Source organism: Mastigoproctus giganteus, chromosome 5 (genome assembly GCF_048544385.1).
Source record: "Mastigoproctus giganteus isolate SK-2022 chromosome 5, ASM4854438v1, whole genome shotgun sequence".
In the NCBI taxonomy this organism is placed as follows: Eukaryota; Metazoa; Arthropoda; class Arachnida; order Uropygi; family Thelyphonidae; genus Mastigoproctus; species Mastigoproctus giganteus.
The window spans coordinates 119,404,150-119,428,889 of NC_143579.1; the positions used below are offsets into that span (position 1 = coordinate 119,404,150).

General features: G+C 40.1%; 1 protein-coding gene across 2 annotated transcripts in view; it reads right to left on the reverse strand.

Moving 5' to 3' along the window:
- SMC3 (structural maintenance of chromosomes 3) overlaps positions 1-13,769 on the reverse strand; it is a 616,656-nt gene extending 602,887 nt beyond the window's left edge. The window contains exon 1 of one of the 2 annotated variants that reach the window (XM_090374164.1): positions 13,660-13,769. In XM_090374164.1, the coding sequence (XP_090230290.1) occupies positions 13,660-13,662 (3 nt within the window). In that variant the 5' untranslated portion in view covers positions 13,663-13,769. Of the gene's footprint in view, positions 1-13,314; positions 13,432-13,659 lie in introns of those variants that run through there. The other variant, XM_090374163.1, reaches the window with a different exon arrangement.
- Between the last annotated feature and the right edge of the window lie 10,971 nt (positions 13,770-24,740).

Genomic DNA, 24,740 nt, shown 5'->3' on the forward strand with positions numbered 1-24,740 from the left:
TTGTGATTTCGGTTCTAGCTGTTCAAAATTTAGTAGGTGTCATCAAAGATGTTTGCACATAAAACATCTTTTGGGCGTACAGGGTACACACGCCATTTTTTTTTATTGTTTAACTCTATTTCAGTGTTTCTAATATGTACACATACAGAGTAACTATTTAAATTGTCAATAATGTGGGGTAAAAATGGTCTTGAAAAAGAAAACCTTTTATTTAACAGATCCCCTTTCCTTATTAGTCCATAAAAGCAAGGGTTTAATGTAATTTAATTTTATATTCAATCATTTCTCTTTTGCCATTTATGTTCATCAATTCAATAAACTTAAAAGTATGTGCTTCAAGAGAGACAAGGTCATCTCAGCACGCTATGTGTATATTCATATGATTACAATGCTGAGCAATGTTATCTGAGCAGATTTCAATTCATAATTCCTACATATCTATTTATATTTTTGGGTTAAAGACAGTTGACTCTTAGAAGCATCCCCACCCAATATCTCTTGATGTGATAGCTAAATCTTATCAGTGTAGAATCACACCTCTCCAATTATTATTATATTATGATACTTCACTGATATTTCTGGAAATATATTTTCTTCTTCTTCACTGATATTTCTGGAAATATATTTCCTTCTTCACTGATATTTCTGGAAATATATTTCCTTCTTCACTGATATTTCCGCTCCCTGAGCAGTGCAAGAAGGCTGCCAGAACAGTCCATGGCGTGCTGTCAATGATATACAGGAATTTTGCTAGCAGGGATAAGGAGGTGGTTATCCCTTTGTATAAGGATAATGGAGCGAATGGATGGGTGAAATGAGTTTTTTTTTTTTTTTTGGCTGATGTTGTATAAACATGCTTTCTTGCATCATATGCCTCTACTAATGCTAATATCTTCACTGATATTTCTGGACATACAAAGGCATCCATCAGCATGTTGCACCTGGTATTTGGACTTACCCAACCAGTGCATTGTTGACACCACAGCATTCACCATTGACAATTATCAGTGGTAAGGAGATGATGTCTCTTGGAGTGTCTATTGTGGAAGCCCATACATCTGAGTGTGCAGCACATTATCATTTGGGATAGTATTGTGATGTCAACTGTAGCACAGTGACCTGCCAATGAGCCCATACAACACGCTGCACCCTTCACTCACCACAAACATCCACCTTGAATAATCCTTTATGGTACTGTTGGCAGGAAAGGTTTTGGCCTATTCAACCCTATTCTTTGTTGCACTTTAGCCAGTGGGCTGTGAACAAGCAACAAGATGTGCTGTTTCAGATATGGAAGCACCTGATGCATGAGCTCCTACAATCATGCAGTTTTGAAACTCTGTGATATCTTTACTAAGTCCTGTAATTGCTGCTTTGTCACGTTGACTTGCACAGCCAGATGCAAATTACCACTGCTCTAGTATACAAAGCTGTCCGGCTTTTTACACTGCGAGCTATGCAGCATAGTCCATTACGGATAGGATGGTTATAACTCAGTGATCACTGAGGTGTATATTATAAGCAAACTTTTAATATTTTTCCACTAGTGGATGGCATGGGTTAAACGGTTTCATATTTCAGGATGACCTCCCCCCCCCCCCAACATGTTCTATAAAACTTAAATGGGAGTAATGAAAGCACATCATTTTAGTGCCAGCAAATATGTGTAAACTGTTAGCACTGGCTATAGAAAGAATATGTTTGTATTTATCTCTTGTTTTTATCACAAAAGCAAAAGTTAAATTTATTTACTTATTTTCATGAATCAAAAATAAATTTTATTATTACCTTTATTGTAGCACAGGTCTGCTTTTGCTATGCTGTGGTCATGCCTCTAGTCTGTATATCGCACAGTAGTCCGTCAATTGCCAATATGCCTGGGAATCTCACAGTAAAACAGTTAAAAGGAGACATACGAAATGGAATATCTGTTTGCATGTGTTGACACAGTCATTCCAGTGGGAAAGTATATAGAGGAGGAAGTAACTGCTGCACAACACCGTAGTTGCTGACAATGATCTTTATGTTCATTTGGTGGGAGGGAGGATAATAATGACAAAAAGGCATGAAATATGAAATAAATATTTTTATTATAAGAAACTTAGCATATGTTACAGGGAAATTGGTTCTCCAATTGCCCTCTAACAACACTAGATTTCTGTTCTTTGAATGAGTGCTCATCCTTGTTTTTCTCTCAATGAAGTGATACATATTGAGTTTTCACAAGTCTCAATGAAATCACACTTGTAGCACACCCCCACTTCAGTATTCTCACTTGTGGCAATACTAACTGAGAGCAGTGATGGTACCCCCCTTATTTTATTGCTAGCAAGCCTATGTGAACGGTACATTTAGAAAGGAAAAGAATATTTATCTTTTGCTTTCACTGCTATAAGCAGAAGATAAATTTCTTTTCATGAAATATTTATTTATATGCTATTTGGTTTATTTATTTATTATTTTTTTTTTTCAAAGGTTATTCCTTGAGGTTGTCGCAGACATTCTCTCAGATATGCCAGACAAGCTCTGTACTTGCTACCTGGGAATCTAAAATGTTGATGGAACTGATATTCGGGTGACATTCAAGTGAAGTGGACCCAATTTCGGCAAAGTCCAGACGGATAGCACATATCTTTTAAGGGCACAAAAGGTGATATTGTTGTACACATTGAAGCTAATGACATTAAGAGTAGAACTGTAGAATTACTTAACAAATACAGATCAATATTGAAAAATAGTCGAGAGTTAGGATTGAATTTGAAAGTGTGTGCAAATCTGCCGAGACACAATAGGAGGGAGTATATGATGTCAATCAATTCGGCCCTGGGGAGATTATGCAAGGCTCATGGGATAGAATTTTTTGCAGCATGGTCTGCACTTGTTAACAGGAGAGACTGTTTTCAGAGAGATGGGACATGCTTCATTAGAAGGGGTGCAAGAATATTTGCTGATGCTATTGAGGCAGTGTTTGGTGGGCCGGAAAATTGTTAGTTGGGGGGGATACCCAGACTAACAGATTAACAGTAGCCACTTCCAGAGGTGAAAGTAATTCTTGCACTGCTTCTATTGGAATGAGCAGCACCCGCCTGGAAAACAAGATGCTTGGGATTGCAAGGACTGCTGGAAGTGACTGCAGAACAAGTAAATACATGGGCTGTGTAAAGGTAACTAAGAATAAGCACAGGTGCATGAATACTTCCATGTAGACCAATGCTAGGAGTTGAGTAAATAAATTTGATCAATTTGAGGTGCTGGTCAAAACATCAAAGGAAGATATTGTTGGAATATCAGAGATGTGGTATCACACAGATATAAGGATTGCAGAATTTGAATTTTGGGAGTACAATATGTACAGAAAGGACAGGAAAGGAGGAGGGCTCAGATAGGAAGAGAGGAGGGATTATACTGTTAATTAAGAAAAACAAAATCTATGGAAGTGCATCCAGTTGGCATGGGTGGACAGTAAAACATTGAGTCAGTCTGGTGTGACATAAGTACTGGGAAAGCAAAATTGAGAGTAGGAGAATGATTAGAATTACTTGAGGCAAATGATGCAAAAAGCAAGCTTATACAGCATCAGCCAAAAAAAATCTTCCCATTTCACCTATGCAGTCACTCCAAATGTTTGTCTAGTTCAGCCTTAAATTATTTAAGCTATCAACTTCCACAACAACAGATGGAAATCTGTTCCAGCAATCAAATTTCTGCTGCTAAAGGCAAACTTCTGCACACCTATTCTACAACTGCCTTTCCTCAATTTGAATTTATGTCCCCTCGTGACAAATCTGGCCAAAAGGAAGAATTCCAAGTATTGAGCTTGCTGAAAAATTCATGGCATTATACAACTCAATCAGATAACCTCGCAGGTGCCAAGTCTCCAGACACTGCAATTTGCAGAACTTAAAGTCTTTCTTCTTAAGAGCAACCCTTTATTCCACTCACCAATTTTGTTGCCCTTATCATCAGCCGCACAACAATTGGAATCCCATTTTTCTCCATAAAGTTTTTGTTAGCATTAGCGTTAGTTTAGGCATACGATGCAAGAAAGCAAGCTTATACAGCATCAGCCAAGAAAAAAAAAAAAACTTCCCATTTCGCCCATCCAGTCACTCCAAATGTTCCTCTAGTTCAACCTTAAATTTATTTAAGCTATCAACTTCCACAACAGATGGAAGTCTGTTCCACAAATTAACTACCCACTGCCTAAAGGCAAACTTCCGCACAACTATTCTACAACTGTCTTTCCTCAATTTGATTCTATACCCCTAAGGTTCTTAATATGAGCAAGCAGAAAAATCCCATCAGCACTGAGCCAGATGAAACCATTCAAGGCATTATACACCCCAATCAGATTACCTCACAGGTGCCTAGTCTCCAAATGCTGCAATTTGCAGAACTTAAGCCTTTCTTGGTAAGAGCACCCCTTTGTTCCTGTCACCAATCTTGTTGCCCTTCTCTATATGCATTCTAGCAACTCTACATCCTTCCTAAAATGAGACCTCCAGACCTCTATGCAGTACTCAAGATGTGGCTTGACCACTGCTTTATACAAAGGGATAATCATGTCTTTATCCCTCATAACAAAATTCCTATATATCATTGAAAAGGCTCCATGACCTGCTCAGGCAGTCTGTCTGCACTGCTCGGAGAACTTAGTATCTGACTGCACAATTACCCCCAGGTCTTTGCCATTCTTGCCTGAGTGTTGACCACACAGTTGATATGTTTCTCTTGGGTTACTGCCACCCATATGCAGTACTCTGCATGTATCAATGTTAAACTTCACTTGCCACTTATCAACATATCTGCCTAATGTTTCCAGATCCTGTTGCAGTAGCATACTGTTTTTATCATCATTAACAACCCTGCCAACCTTTGCATTATTTGCAAACTTGGGACATTAAACCTGATATACCTAAATCAATATCATTGATAAATACATGGAACAACAATGGCCCCAGAACCGAACGCTGGGGGTCTCCACTAATATCATTAGTACACATAGAGCAGTGTTGATTGATTACCACTCTCTGTCTTCTCCTGCTCAACCATCCCTTTATCTATAGCAGCAACTTGCCCTTAATGCCATACCACTCCAATTTGTACAGCAGTCTTTGAGGTGCAACAGTATCAAAAGCTTTCCTGAAATCCAAGTATATGATATCAAAATTATTTTTGCATCCAGTTCCATTCTGACCAGATCGTAGTATCGTTTGTTTTTTTTGTTTTTTTTTTTATGTGAACCCCAAACACGAGAGGTATTAGAACCTATAGTACTTAGTACCGTGCTTGGGTTGGAGGTTGAGAAGACGAAAGAAGATATTTGTTGACATTGGACTTGAACTTCTGTAGATTGTAATTTTCAGGAAATATGTATGAAGGAAGGTTTTTCCAGAAAACGGCAGTTGAATGAATAAATGAGGAAGATGAAAAGTTGGTTCTGTGGGTTTGAAGTTGGACAGTAAATGTATGTTGGCTGGTGGCGGCACGTGTTCGGACTGTTTAGAAAGAGAGAGAGCGGGAATTATAGAAGCCAATTCAGAAGAACAGTGCCCATGGAAGTATCTGTAGAAGAGGCATGCAGCAGAAACAGTGCGTCTATGAGACAGCGAGTGGAGAGACTCTGTTAGAGATGAATCATTAATTACTAACTGCCCTCTTCTGAATGGAATCAAGAAGCCTGACAGAGGTTTTGGGGGCACCACCCCAGATGTGGGAACAATATTCCATGGCAGGGCGGATTTGCGATTTATACAGAGTGAGCAGCTGTTTGGATGAAAAGTAACGCCGAGAGCGAAAGAGAAAACCAAGTTTTTTAGATGCAGAGGAAGCAATATTTCTAATGTGCTTGTGCCAAGAGAGATTAGAAGTCAGGGTAATCCCCAAAAGAGATATATCCTTTTGCCTAGAAATTGGAGTGTCACTAAAGATAAGAATAGGAGCAGAAGAATCCTTTTTGCGAGATATAAGACAAGACTGAGTTTTAGAAGGGTTGAAATCAACTAAGTTGTCTTTGCCCCACTGGAGAATTACCTGAAGATCGGCATTTAAACAATTGGTAGCAGATTTTCGAGAAGTTGAAGTTGATTGAGCAGGACAAGGTTTCTCAAAATGGAAAGTTGAATGCAATGTGCTATCATCGGCAAAACTATGGATAGGATTTCCAGTCAATGGAAGAAGGGTCTAACCCCAGGGGCTCACATCTTGTGAGTATGGGCTTGGCACACCCAGGGTTCTGAGCTGGATATCATCACTCTTCTCCTTCTTGGTGATTCCCTTCTACTCTCTCTCTCTCTCTCTCTCTCTCTCTCTCTCTCTCTCTCTCTCTCTCTCTCTCTCTCTCTCTCTCTCTCTCCCCCCAGGGTAATTCTGTTTTGTTTTTTTTTTTCAGCTGGTGCAGCATAAGCCTCACTCTTACTTGCACCATACGGCTAATAATAATAATAATAATAATTAATATACAAGAGGGAAAACAGTGGGGGAAAGAACTGAACCTTGGGGTACACCAGCATTAGTGGAGAAGTTAGAAGACAGAGAGCCATCTACCATCACCCTCAGTGAGCGATCAGAGAGAAAACTGGATAAACAAATACTAAAAACAGTTGGCAAACCATAAGATGGAAGCATGTTTGGAAGACCCTTATGCCAAACACGATCGAAAGCCTTTCAGATGTCAAGAGCAGCTACTTGTGTTTCACCGAACCTTTCCATTGAATTAGTCCATAAATGGGTAACATAAGCCAAAATATCACCAGTGGATCGACACTGACGGAATCCATACTGGCGATCGTTGATCAGATGGAAGGTTTCTAGGTAGTTATCTATAGAAACCTTCTCTGAATCCAAGGATGCTTTCATAATTATGGCCAAGGGTTACCTTACCTCTCTTAATATAACTGGATAGAGTCCATTAGCCCCAGACCAGAGGTGGACTGGGTCAAAAATTCTTACCAGAGAAAGCTTGTATCGGCTTCATACTAGTGTTTATGGCCAAAATCACACCAGCTTCTGTCAGTCTCCAGCTTCTGTCAGTCTCCAGCTACCGGAGTTTCCCCGGTAAGTCTTATGGCATGGCCAGCCTTATTGACTTTTAGCTTCAGCAATTTCTCTTCTACTTTCTTCTCAATTATAACAAAACCATTTAGTTCCCAGTTATAACTTGTTGTACTTCTGGTGTTCCCGTCTTTAAAAACTTCTTCACATAAGGATATAGATGCAAAATATTTATTTAGTTTATCAGCAATATGAATCAGCAGCAGTTATGCCATTCATTCATAGCTAACAGGCCAATGTTATCCATCCCTTTGCTACTGGTGTTAGCATAAGCAAAGAATTCTTTGCTCCTTTTCTTTAGATTCTTAGTCAAGGCATGCTCATAATCATCTCCCTTAGCTTGCCTTAAGGGGGATTCCCATAATGACCTCATTAAATAAATAAATTTTCTGTTTTATACTCTAGGACGACCACACAATCAGAAGAGTTCACAAGATGGGTCGGAAAACTGCTGGCTTGGGGGAGATACACGGACTAATAGATTAACAGTAGCCGCTGGCAGAGGCAAAAGTGATTCTTGCACTACTGCTATTGAAATGCAATTGGGCAGCAGCCTGGAAAGCAAGGCAATGGGGATTTCCAGGACAGCTGAGAGTCACGGTGGAACAAGTAAATACATTGGCTATGTTAGGGTAACTAAGAGTAAAAACAGGTGCATGTATACTTGCATGTACACAAATGCTAAGAGTATAGTTAATAAATTCGATGAGCTTGAAGTGCTAGTCAAGACATCAAAGGAAGATAATGTTGGGATATCAGAGACATGGTGTCACACAGACATAAGCAGTGCAGAACTGGAATTTGGGAAGTACAATGTGTACAGAAAGGATAGACAGGACAGAAAGGGAGGAGGGGTTATGCTGTTAGTTAAGAAACATAAAATCTAAGGAAGTGCATCCAACTGCTGTTAGCAGACAATGCAATGTTGAGTCTGTTTGGTGTGACATAAGCACTGGGAAAGGAAAAATGAGTAGGTGTGTGTTATACGCCAAATGAATCTGATGAGTGTAATGAGCAATTGTGCAGAGAAATAGAGTGGGCCAGTAAATCAGAGTGTCTTATAATGGGGAATTTTAATTTCCCAGATATTGACTGGAATTTGTGGGTTGGTCACTCACACACTAGCAAGGCTTTTGTGGATTTATTGGATGATTGTTTTCTACAGCAGCATGTTTGGGAGGCAACTAGAGGGAGTAATACTCTTGATCTAATTATCAACAATCAACAACAATCATCAACAATCAACAACAACAATCATCAACAATCTGCATATAAAGGAACCACTAGGTGGCAGGGATCACAGTGTGCTGAAGTAGGATTTACTCAAAGAGGTAACTACCATCAAGGGTAAAGGGAAGGATTTTTGCTTTCGTAAAGGTGACTACGGTGGTCTGAGACAGTATTTAAATTATATACGGTAGGACCAACTGATGATGTTACCAACAGCAAATTCAAAATGGGAAGCATTCAAAGAATTAACCTAGGAAGATATTAGGCTTTTCATAACTAACCACGGGGGCTCACATTTAGAGAGTATGGGCTTGGCACACCTAAGGTCCTGAGCTGGATATCATCATTCTTCTTTTTCTTGTTGATTCCATTCTACTTCTAACTCTTGTTCTCTCTCTCTCTCTCTCTCTCTCTCTCTCTCTCTCTCTCTCTCTCTCTCTCTCTCTCTCTCTCTCTCTCTCACACACACACACACACACACACACACACACACACACACACACACACACACACACACACACAGCGTAACTCCTCAGAATTTTTTTTTGGCTGATGCAGCAAAAGCCTGAGGCTTCCACCATATGGCTAATTATAATAATACCGATATACTGTTCAAGATTTAGGCCTAAATGGATGTCAGATGAACTAATTTGACATGTGATAGAGAAGAAAAATGCATGGGATACATATAAATTAACATGTGACACAGAAGACTATGATAGAAATAAGCTGGTCTGTAACCAAGTTACAAAGGAGGTTAGGCAGGTGAAGGCAGATTACGAGATCTCTTTGGCAAAGGATGCAAAGAAAAACAGCAAACAGTTCTTTACTTACGTAAACTCTAGAAGGAAGGGGATGAAACTTGATATCGATGGTTCAACTGTTGATGATCCTGCTCAGTTAGCTAACAAACTAAATGAATATTTTGCATCTACATTCACACATCAGGAGTTATTGAGTAAGGGGAATGCCAGAGGTGTATTCAACTCTGGCAGTAAGCTAGATAATCTTGTAATAACTGAGAGTAAAGTGGAGGAGAAATTGTTTAAGATAAACATAAGAAAGGCACCTGGGGTGGAGTGGAATCTATCCAGTTATATTAAAGTAGGTGGCAAAGGAAGTAAGCAAACACTTAGCCATAATTATGAGAGCTTCCCTGGACTCAGGGGAGGTACCCATGGACTGGAGATGTGCAAATGTGACCCCAATCCACAAAGGAGGATCAAAGGGAGACACAGGTGATTACAGACCTGTCAGTTTAACTTCTGTTCCAGGAAAATTAATGGAGACACTGGTTAAAGAAGCACTGCAGGATCATCTATACAAGACTTGTTATAGCTCGGACACGCCATGGATTTTTTTTTTTTTTTTTTGTTAGTTGTTGGCGCATAGGCTTCTGTGGCCATAATGCACCTCCCAAGGTTTTTGCAATACGTTGATCCAAGCCCGAGGCGGGAATCGAACCCGCGACCTTTGGGTTGCCAGGCAGGCACTTTACCCACCCGGCTAGCCCAGTCGGCCCATGGGCTTGTTAAGAGGAAGTCTTGTCTGACACTTTCACCTCTGCCAGTAGTGATTCTTCGTGCATTAAGAATCTGCAGATACAGGAACCACTAGGTGGCAGTGATCACAGTGTGCCGAAGTGAGATTTACTGAAGGAGGTAACTACCATCAGGGTAAAGGGAAGGGTTATTGATTTGATTTGATTTGACAAATTTGATTGGATACTATGATGTAATCACAAAGGAACTGGATGGAAAGAATAACTTTGATATCATATATTTGGATCTTAGAAAGGTCTTTGATACTGTTGCACATGGAAGACTGCTACACAAATTGAAGCAGTGTGACATTGGAGGAAAATTGCTGCTATGGATAAAGGGATGGTTGAGTGGGAGAAGACAGAGAGTGGTAATCAATGGACACTGCTCATCGTGGACTAATGTTATTAGTCGAGTCCCTCAGGTTTCAGTGTTGGTCCACTGTTGTTTTCTGTATTTATAAATGATACTTACGATGGTATATCAGGCTTAATGTCCAAATTGGTAGATGATACGAAGGTTGGCAGGGTTGTTAATGACAGTACACTGCTGCAACAGGATGTAGAAAACTTGAGCAGATGGGCTGAGAGGTGGCAAATGAAGTTTATCATTGACAAATGTCAAGTACTACATATGGGAAGCAGTAATCCCAGAGTAACGTATCAACTCTGTGGTACCACCCTGACAGTGGTAGAAAATGAAAAGGACCTGGAGGTAATTGTGCAGGCAAGTATGAAGTTCTCTGAGCAGTGCAGACAGTCTGAAAGAGTAACTCATGGTGTCTTGTCAATGATATACAGGAATTTTTCTAGCAGGGATAGGGAGGTGATTATCCCCTTGTATAAGGCAATGGTCAGGTCACACCTTGAGTACTGTATACAGGTCTGGAGGCCTCATTTTAAGAAGGATGTAGAGCTGTTGGAACGAATACAGAGAAGGGCAACAAGATTAGTTAACAGAACAAAAGGTTGCTCTTATGAAGAAAGGCTTAAGTTTTGCAAATTACAGTGTCTGGAGACTAGGCACCTGCAGGGTGATCTGATTGAGGTGTATAAAGCCTTGAATGGCTTCAGCATGCTCAATGCTGATGGGATTCTTCCTCTTGGTCAGAATAATCGCCTGAGGACATAAATTCAAATTGAGGAAAGTCGGTTGTAGGATAGAAGTGTGGAAGTTTGGCTTTAACAAGTGGGCGGTTGATTGCTGAAACAAACTTCCATCTGTCGTTGTATAAGTTGATAGCTTAAATAGATTCAAGGGAGAACTTGACAAACATTTGGAGTGAGGGGGATGGGTGAAATAAGGTTTTTTTTTTTTTTTTTTTCTGGCTGATGCTATATAAGCTTGCTTTCTTGCATCATGTGCCCTTGCTAATGCTAATAATAAAAAAGATAGAGAAAATACAAGAAACAGCACTGTATTTAGCAGTCAAAGCACATATATACTCTCATACATGAACACTTGGCTATGGAAGCCCATAAAGTCAGAGGAATTCTGAAGGTAGAGAGAACACAAGAACATTATACTGTACCATATTTAGCAATCACATAGGGTTGAACCATTATCACTCAAAGTATGGGCATGTTTGTACTCTTGAGTTTGACAACTTAGCTACAGAAGTCTATAAATAAATTTTCTGCCTATACTCTGAGATGACCACATGGTCAGAGGAGTTCAAAAGAGAATACAAGAAAGGGAGCTGCATTTTAGTAGCCATGCAGGCTTGAACCGTGGTCACTCAAAGCACATGTACTTAATGCACCTGATCACTGGGCTAATGCAGTTGCAGATTGTTTCATACTTGCTATATGATTTCATGTCCCTACTAATTCATAAACATCCCACACATTTTTAACTTGCAACTACTACTATCAGTTCATCTGACATCCATTTAGGTCTAAACCATGAAACATATCTCTTAGTGGCAGGATTACTTCCCTAAGTGCCTCCCATTTAGAATTTGCAGTTGGTAACATCATCAGTTTGTCCCACTGTCTAAGACCACTGTGGTCTTTATGAAAGCAAAATTTTCAAGTGATGGGGATGCTGCAATTTTTCAAATGCTACAGATTCTAAATCTCATTCAGGATCTGCATCACTTGAATAGAATCCACTGTCTCAGACATCAGGACTGAAAAGGCACAGACAGGGATGGACAGGATATTGAAGCTGATCACACTGAATCAGCTCTTTATAATATGTTAGCAGATACTGAAATAGAACTCTATTCAACAGATGCAGAAGTGAATCACATTTAAATGCAAAGACACAGAAATGACCCTCCCAAATATAAGTGGCAGAGAACATGTTTAACATGTTCTCAATCAGATAATTAAAGCCTAATCTTTCTTGCTTCTCTCTCTCTCTCTGCAAATTCCTGTATTACATTATTATTAGTCATATGGTGTGTAAGGAAGCCTGAGGCTTTTGCTGCGCCAATCAAAAAAAATTTCTGAGTTACCCTGAGAGAGAGAGAGAGTCAGAAGTAGAAGGCAATCACCAAGAAAGGGAAGAATGATGATATCCAGCTCAGAACCCTGGGTATGCCAAGCCCATCCTTGCCAGATGTGACCACAAACCCAAATAAAAAGGCATGGGACCCTACTTGGATGTGGGGGGGTCCTTTCATAATTAGGTCCAAGGCCTAATCATGAACTGACTGTGTGGGCCCTTAGGGCGACCATCTGCAGGGCCAGCCAATTGTTGGATTTGATATACTCTCCAAGAAAGTGTGGCAAAGCAGCACGCTACTGAAGTGAGTGGCAGTGACATCACTGTGAACTAACCCCGGGGGCTCACATCTGGTGAGTATGGGCTTGGCAAACCCAGGGTCCTGAGCTGGATATCATCATTCTTCTCTTTCTTGTTGGTTCCTTTCTACTTCTCTCTCTGTCTGTCTGTCTCTCTCTCTCTCTCTCTCTCTCAGGGTAACTCGGGATTTTTTTTTTTTTTTTTTTGGCTGGTGCAACATAAGCCTCAGGCTTCCTTGTACCATGTGGCTAATAATAATAATAATAATAATAACAACTACTTTTTGGTGAGTAGTTAGTATAGTTCTTTTTTCTTATCAACCACCTTTAGTTGCTACTAGTGGCACAAATGGTGTTATTCTATGATTAATGCTAACAAATCCAGTACCATAAATTTATCAAAGTTCAAATGCCAAAATATCCCATATAACAGAATAAATGGAGCTATATTATCTCTTGGCACATCAACATGTGCTAAGAAAATTTCCCCAAGCCCACAAACAAAAACAACACAGCATAACACCTAGGTAAAAAGTTGCAAAGTATAACGAAGATTGTGATTTTAAAATTAAATTTTTCATCGAGTACACGTACTGTAAATTTTATGCTGATTTCAAAATATAATAAGAAAAAAATGTGATGCATAATAATGATGGGCATATCAAATTTGTCATTCAATATTATCTTGTCAACGTAAGTCACTCTTAACGTATGATAGTTCAATGAGACATATTATTTACCTGTTTAATAAACATCCTGATTCCAATATATAAACTAACAGGAAGGGGATTTTTAAAAAATAGCTAAAATACATTTAAAACATATAAAACCTTAAAATTATACCCAACTATCTAAACATAAACACTGCAACACGCGACACACCATAACATTTACACACATTTTCCAACTAGCGTAACCAAATGGCGGGAAGCAGAAGCAATATATTTTCAGAAGAATTGAAATAATTATATTTAAAACTTGTATAATAACACAGCAAAACTAGTAAAATTAAAAATAAATATGCTAATTAAAAAATACGATTATATACGGATGAATTTTTAAATAAATTATTAATTCTTGCACACCATGAAAACGCAAATTTGTTTTTCCCATAACCAGTCAGTGACGTATGTGCGTGTTAAGCTTCTCGACAGTTCAGATCCTGATAGTCAGTACGTTGCAACTGATATTTGTGTGCATAGTCCGGTCGGACTGTTTTCTTGCTGAATTTTCGGAAGATGAAAGCCATTCATTGTCGTCAGTAACCGACTAACTGGATAAAAGATGCTGACCTGATAAGATAAAAGTTCATCCCTCCTCAAAGTGACTAAAATCAGGGTTCGAAATGGACCGAAGAGCACAACCCATACATCATATCGATTTTTATAACACTTTGGGCAGTGAATATAAAAAGAAGAAAGACTGCGGTGCAGCATCACAAGCAAACCTAATCAAAGTTTGATTGTTGGTGTAATAATCTGAGCTGTGTTGGCAGGAATATAAAATAAAGAAAATGTTTCATATGAGAGTTACCAGCGAAAACAAACTCATCCACCCACTTGTATATCCGTTAATTACACGCTAACCATCTCGGTTAATCTGTTTTTGGGGATGGAAAAACCACGAAATCCAGGATGAAAAACCTTACTCTCCCCGCTGCAGATCAAGCAACTCAGCCATGATATTAAAAATTATAGAAGAATTCTTCGCGGGATTTACGGATTTCAACCCGGACCTTTTCCAACCACTGTGTTACCGCAAAGACAATTAGCAGTAATGTTATTATCATTACCTATATGGTGAAAGGAAGCCTGAGGCTTTTGCTCCAATAGCCAAAAAACAAAAAAAAAAAAAATTCCTGAGTTACCCAGAGAGGGGGAGAGAGAGAGAGAGAGAGAGAGAGAGAGAGAGAGAGAGAGAGAGAGAGAGAGAGAAAGAGAGAGAGAGAGAGAGAGAGAGAGAGAGAAGTAGAAAGGAATCACCAAAAAATAGAAGAATGATGACATCCAGCTGAGGACCCTAAGTGTGCCAAGCCCATACTCACCAGATGTGAGCCCCTGGGGTCATTCACCAAAGACCACGGAAAGCATCACCCTTCTACAACACAGTCTTCACAATCTCTTACGACCAATTTTACGAGAGCCAGTTGCGTAGTTCCTCCAGTTGCAGGCCCCAGCGACAGTCTACAGGGTGATTCACTACCAGTGAGACAAACTTGCAGGAGGTGTAGGGTGCACAAAGACGAATCGGAATCACATAGCATTGCAGGTTCCGAAATGCCTTCGTCATGCGGTAGAGAACGTTGAACGGGAGGTCGCGTGAACAGCGATCCCGCTGGAAGTCAGCATTTGCGAACCGTTTCTGTTGAAGAAACCAAGTAGCAAAAGTCCTCCGGAGTGGATAATCCGCAGGCTCCAATTATTGGAAGCGTTGCAGACGGTATGAACTCATTTGGTTTGTTGACAGTATCCTCCATACAGTGGATTGAGAAATACTCAATCGTTGGCCTATCGCTGGAGTACTCGTACTCCGATTGCCTTCTGCAAGAAGTAGGCCATTCTCCTCATTGTCTGGCGTCCTCGTCGTTCGCTCTCGATTCATGGTACCTCTCGTGAAACAACCAGTCTCATGTAACCTTCTGTGCACACGTGCGAAAATCGTATGATGAGGAGCACCCCTGTGCGGGAAACGTTCTTGGTACAAGCGCAGAGCGGCGCGCCCGTTATAGTCCGCAGCTCCATACACGAGGTGCATGTCGTCCAGTTCAACGTTTGAATACTCGTCCATCCTACTGCCTCGGAAACCGGTTCGCAAGTGCTGACTTCCTGCGGGATCACTGTTCACGCGACCTCCCGTTCAACGTCCTCTACTGCATGACGAAGGCATTTCGAACCCTGTAATGCTATGTGATTCCGATTCGTCTTTGTGCCCCCTACACCTCCTGCAAGTTTGTCGCACTGGTAGCGAATGACCTTGTACATATGTAGACCTTCGGAGGATTATATGTGTGCTCTGCCCAAACATATAATCCTCCATTACGGGACCTTAGAAGATTTTCCTTCAGACGCATCACGTGGAACCAGTTTGAAGACTCGAACAGCACTGACTTCCCACTTGAAACGATAAGCTTCAACAATCAACTCACATCTTCTGAATTAGCTTCCTATGTTATTGATGCTTTCTGCAGTGTCTGTAATAAGGGAGCAAAAAAAAAAAAAAAAATACAGTCCTCCCATCTCACGTCTTCGTAGAACTGGGAATTTACTTTGCTTCTTCAGCAAGTGCATTGTGGAACGCGTAATTACTGAGGAAATCGCACGAGCTGGCCACCATCTGACGCCGAAAGCTTAAAACAAAATATTAGGTTCTCAAAACAAAATATGTCACTACTTGTAAAATTACTTTGCAAAAGTTGATTACTTCCACTGAAAAATCCGAACCCATGGGGGTCATGTTTATTGTCTTACCAGGAACAAATTCCATTTGTCTGCAGTTTATTAGTCCTTACACATTTCCACAAGCACCGTCTAACAGAACCTATGCAAATTCTGATATATCATTTGGCAAAACCACTTGAAAATTGATTGCTATAAGGTTCACTTCTATTTTTCTGTTCGTATTTGTAAAATGAACTGGTGAATTACTTTCTCGAGTTCATTCTACAAATTCTAAGTATGTTTTTGCTGTTTTTTGTTCATTTCTCTATAGTCTTTGACCTGTTATAGTTGTGTACTCTATTTAAGCGATTAAGTTTTGCTGATTGTCCTCTTTCCCTTTATAATCTTCTAAGAAGTTGTTTTAAAAATCGTACAATGCCTATTATTACTATGGTTTATAGAAATATTATCAAATCAGGGTTCCAAATGGACCGGAGAGCACAACACAAACATCACATCGATTTTTATAACACTTTGGGCCGTGTCTTTAAAATGAAGAAAGAAAGAAGGCAGTGCAGTATTACAAGCAAACGTAATCACAGGAGCAGAACTCCATAAATTTGATTGTCATGTGTGCAAGGAAGCCTGAAGCTTATGCTCCATCAGCCAAAAAAACTCCCCCGACTTACCCTGAGAGAGAGAGAGAGAGAGAGAGAGAGAGAGAGAGAGAGAGAGAGAGAGAGAGAGAGAGAGAGTAGTAGAAAGGAATCACCAAGAAAGAGAAGAATGATGATATTCAGCTCCGGTCCCTGGGTTTTCCAAGCCCATACTCACCAGATGTGAGCCCTGGTGGTGTGTTTCTATTATGGTTCGATTAATGCAAAGTTGCACGAATCACTGAAAGATCTAGTTGCCATTGCAGCGAAATGGAATAATCATGGGAACATATTAGGTACAACTGAAGAGTATAATTTTAATTTTAATAATTTTAAACTTAGGGCAGAATGCAGTGAGACGATTTTACTTGATAAACAGGAAAACTTCTTGGCTTTCTAGGCCTTCGCAAATATTACATTTGTTAGGGGGAAGACACTTCTGCATCTGGAAGCCTTGGAGTGCTGGACGAAAAACTCGAGTTTTACCGGGGAACAAAAACCTTGCTATATACGCCTGAAACAGACTAACTCAGCCACGGAGTGAAAAAATCTGTAAAAGTTCCTCGCCTCATCTATGGGATTCGGACCGTGGGCTTTTCCAATGCCTTCCTGGGTATTACTATCAATGTCACTTCGGTTCGCAAGACGGAGAAAACATGCTGTTCAAAACTTTTGTTGCACAATGGCAATAAAGATGGTCCAATAATTTAAGGGTCTTGAAGAAAATGTTTCATATTAGGGTTACCTTTAAAGTTTCTTGTTACTTTAAAGTTTCTCCCTAATGCCATCTTTGCAACGTTAGAGTCTACTTAAAAATGATACCATCCTGATATCTATACTCTCTTCTCTACTTACCCTCTGGTTTGGTTCTGTTGAAGCCAGAGTGGCACCTTTCAACCTTACTCTGTTCTTGGGGTGCCCCAGAAGACTAGGAACATATTCTTTACCAACTAGCTCTTCGATGGAACCATCTTCTCTCTGGAACTGAACCGGAATTCCTGAGTACCAGAAAAAATTTCCATTCCGGCGCCTCCGTAGCCAGGTTGGCAGGAAACAGTGCGTAGCACACGCTCCCAGATTAAACCGGTGCTTGAGCCCGTGACCGCCAAAAACGGAGGATGCTGAAGGTCAGGGAATGACCACCGCATATCTCCAGTCCGGATAAAGGATGAGGGTTGCCGTCAGGAAGGGCATCCGGCCGTAAAAAAATTTCATGGCAAAACAGTAAAAACGCTGACCTCATAAACATTGGGAAAAAGGCGAAGGCAAAAAAAAAAAGTATATTAGTGTCACTCGCAATTCATTACATAAACCCACATTTTGTGTCTCCAAGTTGTGTGTGTGTGTGTTCTCTGGTCTATTTGCCTGTTTTTCTGGACGAAAACCCCCATTTTCTGGTGGAAAAAACTTGTTATTTACGACTGAGATCGACTAACTGAGCCACGGAGCGAAAAAAAAAAAAAGCCGAGTAAAGTTCCTCACGTTACCGCCGGGATTCGAACGCGGGCAGGACGGTGGAGTGTACGGTTACGATACCACTATGTTACTCGCGCAATCAACTACAGGACATCTGCTTCCCTTCGTAGCGACCTTTGACAGTGACTGACACAGAGAACATTTCTAGTGCCTGCAAGAATTTGCTCGGATGGCATTGATCGCCGGAGATGCCTTTTCACTCAATTACAGGACACCTCCTTCCCTTCGTAGTGGCATCTGCTACTGACACTGCTAGCAATGGCCTTTGGCCAGTGCGGGATTCGATATATATATACAGTATATCCTATATCCAGGGACCTACTTTGGTACAGGTTACGCAATCCCGGACTGCCTAAGCACCACGTGGCTGAGTTAGTCGGTCTCAGGCGTAGAAACACAGCAAGGCAGATAAATTTAATTATTCGGGTGGCCTAAATGTAACAGTTTTCCCGAGCACCACTACATTCCTCTTCTTCCAATTACTTTTTGCTGTTTTTATACACTACATCTTGTATCTCGTGCGCGTTTAGGCTGGCTGAAAGCAACATTCGAGATATCATTTTTCTGCTCTCACTTATTTTTTCTTCAGTAGTTATTATTATTATTATTATTATTATTAGCCATGTCGTGCAAGGGCAAGAATATGTTGCACTAGACAAAAAAAATTCTCGAGTTACCCGGAGAGAGAGAGAGAGAGAGAGAGGGGAGAGAGAGAGAGAGAGAGAGAGAGAGAGAGAGAGAGAGAGAGAGAGAGAGAAGAATGATGATATCCAACTCAGAACCCTGGGTGTGCCAAGCCCATACTCACCAGATGTGACCCCCAGGGATAAACCCATATTCAACCTGTTCCTTATAAGCCTGGAAGTCTTTATTATTTTTCATTATATTCTTTGCCAGAGACTACTCAGAATCTGTCCTAGCTTACCTAACCACTTTTGTGATCTGATTACCGACTACTTTATATCTGCCATAAGCTTCTGTATCACTTGGTAATGTATATGCATCCGATGCACTTTTCTTTCTTCTCTTCCACGTGCCTCAATAGTTCATCTGATATCCATTTAGGCCTTGAACAGTATTCCTTTGTTGGTATGAAAAGCCTAATAGCTTCTTTGATTTTGTACTACCCGGAATACTTTCCATATACAGGGTGTTTCAGTTAAACGTTTCAGAACTTCTAAGAGGGGTAGGGTACATCCCGACAACTCGAAATCATATAGCAATGTGGGGTGGGAAATGCTTTCCTGAAGCGGTGTTGTACACAGAAGCACCATAAAAAGAAAAGAGACCGTAAGTGAGAAATCGTTTTAATAATACATGAAAAGAAGCAAAAGGTACATGGATTAAAGTAAGTGTTCGAAGTTTCTTCCACGGGCTACAATGCACGCCTCACATCTCCGACGCATGGACATCCGAACATTCTGGAATACTCCAGGCGAATTTCGAATTTCTTCGGCAGCTACTGCGATTCTTGCAACCAGCTCCTCAGCATTGTCAACAGGGGTCTCATAAACTAGCGATTTCATATGACCCCAGAAATAAAAATCAAGACATGATAGGTCGGGTGACCGAGCAGGCCAACGCACGGGACCACCACGTCCGATCCACTGTCGACCAAATGTGACATCCAGGTAGTTACGAACATCTCCGCCATAATGGGCAGGGGCTCCATCGTGTTGGAAACACATTGTGTGTTGCGTCGATGCAGAAATCTGTTCATCTCTCAAAAGTGGTGGCAATACTTGCTGCAGAAAGATCAAGTAGATAGGTCCGGTTAGACGACACGGTAACAGGTAAGGTCCGATGAGGTGATCTCCCATAATACCGGCCCATAAATTGACCGAAAATCGAATCTGTGCTGCACGACGTCGTATTGCATGCGGATTCTCGACCGCCCAGATATGGTCGTTATGCGTGTTGAAAATTCCTTCCCTTGTGAAGGATGCCTCATCGGAAAACAACACTTCAGCAGGGAAAAAGGGGATTTGTAGCACATTTTCCAAGGTACCACTGTGCGAAAGCAATACGAGGTGCATAATCCTCCGGTTGCTGTGCCTGGACACGCTGCCTGGAGTATTCCAGAATGTTCGGATGTCCATGCGTCGGAGATGTGAGGCGTGCATTGTAGCCCGTGGAAGAAACTTCGAACACTTACTTTAATCCATGTACCTTTTGCTTCTTTTCATGTATTATTAAAACGATTTCTCACTTACGGTCTCTTTTCTTTATGGTGCTTCTGTGTACAACACCGCTTCAGGAAAGCATTTCCGACCCCACATTGCTATATGATTTCGAGTTGTCAGGATGTACCCTACCCCTCTTAGAAGTTCTGAAACGTTTAACTGAAACACCCTGTATAGAGTAGCCACTGAAAGACTGAAGGGTTTGAAAAAAGTCATAACTTGTTCATTTTTAATCTTTTTTATTTTCTTTTTTTACAGGTTATAGAGCATCCCTTGGAGATTAAAATGTGTCCACCGAAAGACTGACCACCCTTTCAGAGTCTTCTGAAGCGATGTTCTGGCATTGCCTAGTTGAGCAGAGCGAGGACGGGTAAAGGCGGATGGATGCTCAAGGATACTCTGCCGTACAGCTTCCACCGCTGCGTCAGTGCGCACAGTGCGCTTAGGACCTCTTCCCGGAAGATAGCCGACTGATCCAGTTCTTTCAAACCGGGCAATTAGGTTTCGAATCATGTTATCGCTAGGAGGACTTTAAAATGTTGCCGGTATTTTTTCTGAGTTTCAATAATTGATCTTTCACTGGAATAGAAAACCCCAACGAGTTTTACTCGTTGCTGGACATCATACGTAGCCATTTTAATCTACAAGGGATGCTCTATAACCTGTAAAAAAAAATAATAATAATAATAAAGATTAAAAATGAACAAGTTATGACTTTTTCAAACCCTTGTCTTTCAGTGGCCACCCTGTATAATGTGCTGTTGGTATGGTTCAGGAGATATTCGAATTTTAAATTCCAAAATCTAAGCAATTGTGTATTTTTAGGAATTCCTATTGGATCGTCTATAGTAGTTAACACAGAGTATTAAGATATTACTATTCTGTGGTAGTTAAAAAACGGGAACATATCTGGTAAAATGATTTCGAATGGCAGCCTTAAGTATGCACTGAACTTTGATCTTTTGAATTTTTTTGACTTATTAATTGCTCCCTTGAATTTTTTTTTTTTTTTTGTATTATATCTTAAAATAATAGAGGGTGTTCCGGAATGTGCGGGTTTTAAATTATGGTTGCGGTAATTGTTTTTGTCGTTGCAGAATGCTTCCGTATGTTCAGGTCATTACGTGCCGCTGGGCGGAGTCTCCACTCGTCAATAACTGCCGTGTCGGCGAGTTTAGAGAGGGTGCACAATAAACTAAATCTCAGCCCGAATAAGGTATTCTTATTTTTGATGGCCTGACCATTGCCTTATACAAAGGGATAATCACCTCCTTTTCTCTAATAGCAAATTTCTTGAATATCATTGGTAATTAAAACTTAGATTAGGACACACCGTCCAACATGGTGGCTGGCAAAACAGTAGGAAAGCTGTGATTGACAAGTTGTGACTCTGCTCACTGTCTTCCTAGGTTGATATGCCTAGTGTGTTTTCCCCCAACTTTCTGCTGTTTTTAGATCGTGAACTCATTTTCCGATTCAGAAATAGCTGGATGGGAGGAATAAAAACCCCATAAGCACCCACTCCTCGATGACACAAAACAATCAGAAAGAAAACCCCTCCACAATAATAGGCTGCCGTAGCCGAGTGGTCAGGCGCGCAAGTGCATAAGTACATGTGCCTTGAGTGACCCAGGTTCCAGCCTGTGACTGCTGAATATGGTGCTGTTTCTTGTATTATCTCCACCTTGTGAACTCCTGACTGTGTGGTTGTCCTGAAGTATAAAAAGAATATTTATTTATTTATAATCACCCAATCACAGAACTCGACCATCAATCACTTCCTTTCTCGCTGTGTTGGACGGGTTACACTAATCTAGACTTCAGCCCATTGACAATACCCCTTGACCTGCTCTGGCAGCCTGTCTACATTGCTGAGAAAACTTCATATCTGACTGCACAATTACTCCCAGGTTAAGGTATTCTGTTCTTATTTTTGATTGATACTGTTAGGCATACAACGGTTGCAATTGTTCGATTGTTTCATTACAGGAGGAAGCTGCAAACCCAGAAGAAAAATTTTAATCTCCAGTCATTGAATTTGATAGCTTTCCACAGATTAAGAATGAAAGTATAATTTTAAAGACATTCATCGAAATGTCCCATTCACCCATCAGTTGAAAGAAACGAGAAGTGGAGGCAGCCAGTTTTTTTTTTTTTTTTTATTATATAATAATAATTTATTTATCCCTATTTTATGTTACAATTTTTTGGGAGATAACAGCAAAAAGGGAGGGAGAACACATAAGCCAATGCTTTTTAGGGGGTGTTCCCTTAAAAAACGATGAATATACAATTGAAAGATATACAGTTCTGAAACTGTACAGGTAATGTTCAACAGAAAAGACAAATAAATTGGAGTTTTTTGTACATTTCTTTACAGAAGACTTCGAAAAGTATCATTACTTATAATATCATTGTGAACATTTTTACAATTAGATGATGAGAAAAGAAAAAAATGATCACAGATGTGTGCACAGACATTTACAAACTATTTGCTAACTGCTTCCTTTAACATTTGTTACATTATTTCCATGTTGGTGTTTTTAAAATCCAGGAGTTGAGTGGAAGGTAATTTGAATTGGACATTCCTGGTGATATGTTCAATTAGTAGTTTCTTGAATTGATTTAGTTAAGTGACATTTTTGATTTTTGCAGGAAGTTTGCTCCAGGTTTTAGCACCTCTGTATTTTATACTTTTCTGAAAAGCGGAATCTTCAGGTTCGCTTCATTTCTTAGATTGTATGATATTTCTTCTTCATCTATGGTTATGCAAAAGGATCTGAAGAGAGGAGGAAACTCTGGTATCTTCAGTGTATTGTAAACAAAGACTTCCTCGGCTTTCTGTAGCAGTTGGTAGATGCTGAGGAGTCTCACTTCCTTGTATCTCGAACTAACCGATGCGTTCCAGGGAAGGCCCAAAATTGAAAGAACGCATCGATTGAGAATGGAGTTGATTCTTACAGGTTTTCTTGGCTGGTGGTACCCCATGAGATGATTCCATAGGTGAGGTGCAGATGAATTAAAGAAAGGAATACTAGTCTGAGAAGGGAAGGAGACACCAGGCAGAGGCCCTGGCGAGTATTCCCGCCAGTGATGAGGTTTTCTTACGTAAGGTTATCATCATCTGTTTTGCCCAAAACAGATATCTTTAGCTTATCATCTAGCCAGATTCCGAGAAATTTGGTTTCATTCACCATTTCAAGTTGTTTTTCTTTGTATATTACGTCTAAATCAATATTTAGTGGTTTGTTTTTCGTTCTGAACACCATGTTTTTTGATTTTTCTGGATTCAGTATAAGCTGATTCTTTTGAAGCCAACTGTGCATCACAGAGAGCAAGGCAGAGATTTTGAGTTGAAGCTGATTAGGGTATTTATCTGTGATCAGGATGGAAATATCATCGGCATACGCTACTAGGTGAGAAGATGGAAGAAGAGAGAGAAATTCATCGATGTAAAGAAAAAATAGGATAGGTCCAAGAAGTGAGCCCTGAGGTACTCCCCTGGAGAAATAACAGATGTCGGAGTATGATTGATTTGTTTTTATGACAAATGGACAATCAGTAAGGTAGTCTTCAAGGAGAAGGTTAATTTTCCTTTTCTCAAGCCAAGGTTATTGAGTTTATTAAGTAGAATATTGTGGTCAAGCCAAGGTTATTGAGTTTATTAAGTAGAATATTGTGGTTTATGCAATCGAAAGCTTTAGATAAGTCAAGAAACAGTGCTATAGCATAGTGACCCTTTTCAAGACTATCAAGATCCCTGAGCCGAAGCCAACAATTGCAAGATCGGTGGATCTTTTAGAGCGATAAGCATACTGTTGTTGATGGATTTTTTTTTTTTATGTAAACCCCAAACACGAGAGGTGTTAGAACCTATAGTACTTAGTACCGTGCTTGGGTTAATAAATGAGCTGATTTTCTTCAAGAAAACCCACGAGTCTGCTATGAAGAATTTTTTCAAATAATTTTGCAAAGACTGAGAGTAGAGTTATTGGGCGAAAGTTGTTGATAGAGTTACAATGGTTTCCCTTTGGCACAGGGATGATTATTGCTTTTTTGAATTGAGAAGAGAATTTACCAGATTGAAAGGAGAGATTGAATATATACTTCAGTGGCGTAAGAATTGAGCTAAGGACCTTTTTCAGCAGAGGAGGAGATATTTCACCAAATCAATATATTTCACTCATTTATCATTCACTCACTTAGTAAAACTCTCTTCAAATGAATGAGACCCCAGGTTTTCAATACACACAAATTTTTCATCTAAACTAATTTTTGGTTAAATTTAGAACAAGACTCGCCTATACACCAGTTTATGGTACCCCTTGTGTTTTGCTATGTGACAAACAGAAGGTTGCGAACTGAAAAAAAATAGTTAATACTAATAATATTATTAGCCATATGGTTTTTTTTTTCAGTACTTTGATCCAAGCCCGAGGCGGGATTCGAACCTGGGACCTTTGGGTTGCCCGGC